This window comes from Pan troglodytes, chromosome 5 (genome assembly GCF_028858775.2).
Source record: "Pan troglodytes isolate AG18354 chromosome 5, NHGRI_mPanTro3-v2.0_pri, whole genome shotgun sequence".
Taxonomy (NCBI): domain Eukaryota; kingdom Metazoa; phylum Chordata; class Mammalia; order Primates; family Hominidae; genus Pan; species Pan troglodytes.
Window position 1 is genome coordinate 19,838,654 of NC_072403.2, and position 8,293 is coordinate 19,846,946.

At 38.3% G+C, this 8,293-nt stretch overlaps 1 protein-coding gene across 1 annotated transcript; it reads left to right on the forward strand.

Moving 5' to 3' along the window:
• Window positions 1-6,068: 6,068 nt before the first annotated feature.
• LOC750797 (elongation factor 1-alpha 1-like) lies at window positions 6,069-7,070 on the forward strand. The gene has a single exon (XM_054686555.1). The coding sequence runs from the start codon at window positions 6,069-6,071 to the stop codon at window positions 6,801-6,803; it is 735 nt and encodes a 244-aa protein (XP_054542530.1). The 3' UTR covers window positions 6,804-7,070.
• The last annotated feature ends 1,223 nt before the right edge of the window (window positions 7,071-8,293 follow it).

Genomic DNA, 8,293 nt, shown 5'->3' on the forward strand with positions numbered 1-8,293 from the left:
CCTGAAGAATGGGCTGAGGCCTCTGTTGTGAGCAAAACAGCTTCTCCTTCACCTATTTCCTGCCTTCTTCATTTTCTCCCAGGTGGATCTCCTGGGATGGCATTACATTACTAAAAATGGCACATAAACTGACTTCATGCCACTCTGTCTTAGAATCTGTTTCCAGACAGCCTTTCTATGACCCTCAAATTACAGGACACAATGGCTACTTATCTGCATGTATTACAAATTCTGATCTCTGCTTCGGCAATATCACACTAAGTGTGACTGAAGAATTTATTCTCTGAGGAGCAGCACCATTTAAAGAGAAAGATGTGATAATATTACCAGTCTGAGGGGTGACATTTGTACAGTCCTCAGTAGCTGAAAAACGACAGAACAAAGAGTATCAGATGAAGTTTCAACCCTGAGACCCATTTTATGTACCCGTTTTATGTCTCTTTAGTTCCTTTTTGGAGTCATTACATTGCTAAAAATATATGCAATCCTATTTTACCTCTAGAGCTTCCTTTCCAAGAGGCTGCTGATTTTGTTGATTAAATAGGCCTATTCACCAAAAGAAAATCTGAATGCTTACCATTGCACATGTACCTTTCTGTTGGTCTTTAGGTCATGGGTTTTGAAATCTCACGTTATTTGACAACACCTTCAAGACAAGAAGAGTTATGCCTGACTACTACTGGCATTGTAGATGGCAGAATATCTCAGGGTATGTAGGAACTGGTTTCATTAATCCAAAACCTACCTTTCTTCCCCTCCCTGAGGGCGTTCCTAAAAAGTATGGGAAGAATGTAGTAATCAATAAGTTTGAAAAAATTAAAATTCTTACCATGTGTCTAGGTGGATTCTGGCACAGTGTTTGTTTGGATAGCCCAGGAAGATTCGTGTAGGGAGTGATGGAAGGCTCTATAATAGCTCCTCCAGCATCTGCCCTTTCCTGCTTTGCTCCAGGTGATGACTTGGTTCTTAGAGGGCTGCTGTCAGCTATTCTGAGATGGGGCATTAGCTAATAATAGCTGGTCCTATGAGCATCGTGCCAGGAATTTGTGTAGCCCTGCAGTCATTTAGATTATGAATTCAATTTTGGATTGACAGACTGTGCCAAATATGACTTTAGCCAGAGTATACTTATTGAAGTCAGAACTTGTGAGAACTCTAGAATTACCAGAGCCAATGCACTCTGAATCACATAGTCCTGAGAACTGAGCTGTCCTGAAAGCACAAGGTGTTTCTTTCATTAAACCAGTACCGGGTTTATTAATTCATGTATTCACCCATCAAACATTTCCTGAGTCCTTTGTAAGGCACTGAACCTGATCCTAGTAACAAAGACCAATAAGACAGTCTTCACCTTCTAGGAGAGGGGCTGGCACACTTTTTCTCTAAAGGGCCAGAGAGAAACTATTTTAGGCTCTGTGTGCCATACAGGTCAATGTTGAAACTGCTCAATTCTGCCATTGCAGTGCTGAGGCAGCCAAAGACCATATATGAATGAATAATAATAGCTGCGTCCCAATAAAATATTATTTAAGGATGCTAAAATTTAAATTTCGTATAATTTTTTGTGTCAAAAAACATTATTTATTTTTATTTTTAAAAACCATTTAAAAATGTTTTTTAAACATTTTTAGCTCATGAACTGTACAAAATCAGGTGGTGGGCTGAATTTGGTTCGTGGGCCACAATTTACAGGCCTCTGTCTAGGAATGAATTATTGGTCTCTTTGTGGGGATGGACATGCAAATAGGTAATTCCCATATGACTTGTAAATGTGTCAATCAATTAAGACTCTGCTATGGGAATACAATGAGGAAGCCATGGATTCTGCATCAGGGTATGAAAGGAACTTCACAAGGGGGTAGATGTTAGATGTAGATTTTGGAGGAGGGTAGGTTTGCCAAGAGAAGCAGTGAGAGGACCTTTCAGACCATCAAGATATATAGTGGAATAAAGGGCACTGATTTTGAGGCATAATGAGTGGCTCAGAATAGCTACAGTATAGAATCTAGTGTGATGGGAGGTGGTGAGGTAGGGGAAGGAGTTTGAGTGGGATGAGCGATGAGGCTAAAAAAATGAATCAGCTGTTGTGTCAAGTCATTAAGCCTGACTTTATATGCAATGTGAACCGACAGAAATCTAAGCAGGGAAAGTAGGGTAGTTTTTTTAATAATAAAATTTTTATAATAAAAATTTTAGGCATAGAAAGGTTAATGAATTATATACTTATCAAGCAGCTTCAGAAATAATAGAATTTTTAGACAGAAAAAGATTAAAGAATTATATAATATACCTATCAAGCAGTTTCAGAAATAACATTACAAATACTGCTGAAGGCCACTGTTACGTCTGTCTGATCATATTTACTAATCCCCTTTTCTAAAGGTAGCTGCTATCCTGAATTTGGAATTTATCATTCTTATTCTATTTTTGTTTTTACTTTTAATACATATATATGTGGCTATGTATCCATGGCCATATATATGTGTACATACATATATTTTATAAAATTATATTTTATAAGTTAATTTTATAATTTATAAAATGTATAATTTATATAAAATTTATAATTATATAATTATATTTTGTAATTTGTAAAATTTATAATTTATATAATTTATAATTTATATAAATTATATAATTTATAATTTATATAATTTATATAAATTATATAATTTATAATTTATATAATTTATAAATTATATAAATTTATAATTTGTATAAATTTATAATTTATAAAATATAATTTTATAAAATATATGTGTGTACACATATATATGACTATGGTTACAGTATTTATTTATTTTTGTTTGTTTTGAGATGGAGTCTGGCTCTGTTGCCCAGGCTGGAGTGCAATGGTGTGATCTCGGCTCACTGCAACCTCTGCCTCCTGGGTTCAAGTAATTCTCCTGTCTCAGCCTCCCGAGTAGCTGGGATTACAGGTGTGCGCCACCAAGCCTGGATAATTTTTTGTATTTTTAGTAGAGATGGGCTTTCACCATGTTGGCCTGGCTGGTCTTGAACTCATGACCTCAGTTGGTCCACCAGCCTTGGCCTCCCAAAGTGCTGGGATTTCCAGCGTGAGCCACCACACCTGGTCTGGATACAGCATTTGTAATGTATATAAAATATATGTGCGTACACATATATATCATATTTTTGTATGCTCTGCAACTTGCTTTTTTCATTCAATATTATATTTTTGAGATTGATCTACGTTGATACGTGTAATACTAGTTTATTCATTTTATTGCTGTATAAGATTTTATTTTGTAAACCATAATTTATTTATTCCTGTAGATAGACATTTAGTCCTTTTGAGTTTTTCACTTTTCACTATGTTCTAGGGTCTTTTGATGCACAGAAATTTTACTTTTAATATGGTCTTTTTAAAGAAATCCTTTTGGTCCAGAGGTCATAAAGATTTCGTACTATCTTCTAAAAGTTTACAAATTTGCTTCATTCTTGCTATTATGAGGTAGGAATCTGATTGTATGTTTCTTCCCTTGTGTGGATAGACAATTATTCTAGAACCATGTAATAAATAGTCCATGTTTCCCCATGTTATGGGCAGAATTATGTCCTTTTAAAATTCATAGGCTGTGACCCTAATCCCCAGTACTTTAGAATGGGGCCATGTTTGCAGATAGGGCCTTTAAGGAGGTAATTAAATGAGGTCATATGGATGTGGCCCTAATCCAATAGAACTGGTGTTTTTATAAGAAAAGGGGATGAGGACGCAGATGTATGCACACAGAGAGAAGGCCATGTGAGGACAGAGCGAGGGGGGCCATGTGCAAGCCAAAGAGAGAGGGCTTAGGAGAAACCAAACCTACTCACACGTTGATTTAGGACTTCCGGCTTCCGAAACTGTGAGATATAAATTTCTGTTGTTTAATCTATGCAGTCTGTGGTATTTTGTTTTAGTAGCCCAAAGAATCTAATACATCCTCTCCATGTCCCCAAACACAGACAATTTGCCATGACATCTCTGACATATATTGAGTGTCCACATAAGCATGGGGCTGTTTTTATCGTGTTTCATTTTTGGCTATCTCTGCATGAGTACCAAAGATATATAACTAGTCTTCATGCTTGGTATGGCTAATCTTCCAACTTTATTTTTCTTCGCAATTATCTTGGCTATTTTTGTCTCTTTTGTCTTCCTCGTGTATTTAGAAATCAGGTTGTCAGGTCTCACCAAAAATGTCATAGAGTTTTTATTGAAATGGTATGTATTTAGAAACTAATCTGCAGAATACTGTATTCATCCATCCATGAACTTGGTACATCTCTTCATTTCTTGAGGTTTTCTGTCAAGTGGTTCAATAAAGGTATATTGCTGTTTACTTAAAGATGTCATACACATTTTGTTAGATATATTTCTTGTTACTTTATGCTTTTTTGTCAGATTTAATTTTTAAGAAGATAAATTTGGGTGAAATAAAGGATGGGAAGAGATTTGGAAAAGAGTAGTCAGATGGTAATTTCAGTTTAATTAAGTTAAATGAAACCATAAGAGTTTGAACTAAGACAGTGGTAGTAAGTTTAGAAGAAAGGAGTCTTCCTGGAGTAATTGCTGTAATATAGGTTTAATATTGAGTGTGTATGAGAGATGGAGTTGTCCAATAGGAAATTGAGAATATTTTTGATATGGAGTTAAGATAAATGATCTGGTTGGAGATGTGTGTTTGGGAGTCATTAGCATATTCTTTCGATTTATTTTTAATTTGTATTAAAACTTAAGTGGGGAACTGGGATGCTCACTATTGCATAACCTTAAAGACCCCAACAGTGTGGTTCTGCTATGTCAAAGTATAGCTCCAGTATATTGTGTGTGGGGCCAGGCGTGGTGGCTCACACCTATAATCCCAGCATTTGGGGAGGCTGAGATGGGAGGGTCACTTAAGCCCAGGAATTCAAGACCAGCCTGGGCAACATGGTGAAACCCTGTCTCTATAAAAACTTTGAAAAAAATTAGCTGGGCATGGTAGCACATGCCTGTGGTTTCAGATACTCAGGAGGATCACCTCAGGAAAAAAAGTCTGCAGTGAGCAGTGATTGCACCACTGCACTCCAGCCTGGGTGACAGAATGAGACCCTGTTCCAAAAAAAGGTATATTATTCACAGGGAAGAGTGTATTCGTTTCCTGCCATAACAAAGTACCATAAACTGAATGGTTTAAATAACAGAAATTTGGCTGGGAGCAGGGGCTCACAACTGTAGTCCCAGCACTTTGGGAGACTGAGGTGGGTGGATCACCTGAGGTCAGGAGTTTGAGACCAGCCTGACCAACTGGGTGAAACTCTGTCTCTACTAAAATACAAAAAAAGATTATTGGCAGGTGCCTGTAATCTCAGCTACTCAGGAGGGTGAGGCAGGAGAATTGTTTGAACCCAGGAGGTGGAGGTTGCAGTGAGCCAAGATTATGCCACTTTATTCCAGCCTGAATGACAGAGTGAGACTCCCTCTCAAAATCAATCAATCAATAATAGAAATTTATTCTCTCATAATTCTGGAAGCCAGAAGTCCAACATCAAGGTGTCAGCAGGACTGTGTTCCTGGACCTGCTCTTGGGGAGGATCCTTCTTTACCCTTTCCAGCTTCTGGTAGCCCCAGGTGGTCATTTAATTGTGGCAGCATAAATCCAATCTTTGCCTTCATCTTTATGTAGCCCTCTTCTCCCTGTGTGTCTGTGTTTTCACATGACATTCTCCTCTCTATGTCTCTTTCACCTCTTCTTCTAAGGACACTAGTCATATTGGATTAAAGGCTCATTCCACTGCAGTATAACTTCATCTTAACTTAGCTACTTATATCTATAATGACCCTATTTCCAAATCAGATCACATTTTGAGGTACTGGGGGTTAGGACTTCAGCGTAAGTTTTGGAGAACACAATTTAATGCATAACAAAGAACAATATCTACCTTTCAGAAACAGATATTAAATCAATTAGTCATACAGTTGCCTATTTAGACAGATGAGAGGTATGAGAATATAGCAAAATTTCTGCTTTTTGGTGCATATGATATGGCCATACATTTGAAGATTATCATATTTAAAGTCAATGTTTCTCAATGCCAGTGGAACCACACTGCTTGAGGCTCTGGACTGCATCCTACCACCAACTCATCCAACTGACAAGCTCTTGCGCCTGCCTCTCCAGGATGTCTACAAAATTGGTGGTATTGGTACTGTTCCTGTTGGCCGAGTGGAGACTGGTGTTCTCAAACCTGGTATGGTGGTCACCTTTGCTCCAGTCAACGTTACAACAGATGTAAAATCTGTCGAAATGCACCATGAAGCTTTGAGTGAAGCTCTTCCTGGGGACAATGTGGGCTTCAATGTCAAGAATGTGTCTGTCAAGGATGTTCGTCGTGGCAGCGTTGCTGGTGACAGCAAAAATGACCCACCAATGGAAGCAGCTGGCTTCACTGCTCAGGTGATTATCCTGAACCATCCAGGCCAAATAAGCGCTGGCTATGCCCCTGTATTGGATTACCACACGGCTCACATTGCATACAAGTTTGCTGAGCTGAAGGAAAAGATTGATCGCTGTTCTGGTAAAAAGCTGGAAGATGGCCCTAAATTCTTGAAGTCTGGTGATGCTGCCATTGTTGATATGGTTCCTGGTAAGCCCATGTGTGTTGAGAGCTTCACAGACTATCCACCTTTGGGTCGCTTTGCTGTTCGTGATATGAGACAGACAGTTGCAGTGGGTGTCATCAAAGCAGTGGACAAGAAGGCTGCTGGAGCTGGCAAGGTCACCAAGTCTGCCCAGAAAGCTCAGAAGGCTAAATGAATATTATCCCTAATACCTGCCACCCCACTCTTAATCAGTGGTGGAAGAACGGTCTCAGAACTGGTTGTTTCAATCGGCCATTTAAGTTTAGTAGTAAAAGACTGGTTAGTGATAACAATGCATCATAAAACCTTCAGAAGGAAAGGAGAATGTTTTGTGGACCACTTTAGTTTTCTTTTTTGCGTGTGGCAGTTTTAAGTTATTAGTTTTTAAAATCAGTACTTTTTAATGGAAACAACTTGACCAAAAATTTGTCACAGAATTTTGAGACCCATTAAAAAGTTTAATGAGAAAAATAAAAATAAAAAAATAAATAAAGTCAATGTTTCTTCGGTGAAACCTTTCTTCCTATGAAAACTGGCGACTTTTATGATGAGGATCCATCATAATTCATCGATGGAAGTCTAGATAAGGAAGACTCTTTTTTACCATTATAAGCTCTGGAAAATACTTCAAATATCTTTGAGTGCTCACTTTATTTAACTCACTAAATCACAGCAGGGGTTGTGTTGTAGCAATTAGTGGGTGTTAATGAGGGAAGGAAAAATTTAAAATTTCTTATAATAAAAGGCTACTATATTGACTTATGTAGCCCTCAGCACCCTCCCCACACAATTCTGGATGTACGTGGTGGGGTAAAGTTCCTCCATCATTAGGATCCAATGGCATTTCTGAAGTTTTCTGTGGAAAGTGGACCCAGGTAGGGGATGTGGCTTAGCAGCATTCATGTGGTCTCTGGGGCGAGAGGCCAGCAGCTAAAGGTGGATTTTCCTTCCACCTCCACAGTGACCTCTCCCCTCTATGCAGTGGCTGCCACCCACTTTCAGACTGACTTATATTTCCTGGCTGATAGAATTGAGAAAGGGGGAGCAGGGAAGAGACGGTCAAAAGATGGCAAGTGAGCAAAGTAGGTGGGCTTTGTGGGGTTTTATGTGCCTCTGCTTGGACCCCTGGCCATTGCACTCACCAGAAAAGCAGCCTGTTGTCCTCAGAAATATGGGAACCCAAGCCTGTAGATGCCTTGGGAGACTCCAGGGATAAAGATACCTACAAACTTGGATGATTCTACTCCTTGGATGTGTTTGCCTCAGGTTGTTATTAAGCTTCTTGCTGTCACCAAAGGGGGAAAACCAAAACAAAGCACTAGGATTTTTATTTTTTGGATTTTAAAAAAATTAATTTTAAATTTATAATTGACACATAATAATCGTACATATTCTTGGGGCACATAATGATGCTGTGATACATATAATATACAGTGATCAGATCAGGATAATTAGCATATCCATCATCTCACACATTTATTATTTCTTTGTGATGGGAACATTCAATATCCTTCCAGCTATTTGAAGCTATATAATATATTATTATTAACTATAGTCATCCTATGGTTGTATTAGTCTGTTCTCATGCTGCTAATAGGAACATACCCAAGACTGGGTAATTTGTAAAGGAAAGAGGTTTAATTGACTCACAGTTCAGCATGGCTG

What these genes read in the sequence shown, in the direction of transcription:
- LOC750797 (XM_054686555.1), top strand. Translation starts at nt 6,069, where the DNA reads ATGTTTCTCAATGCCAGTGGAACCACACTGCTTGAGGCTCTGGACTGC.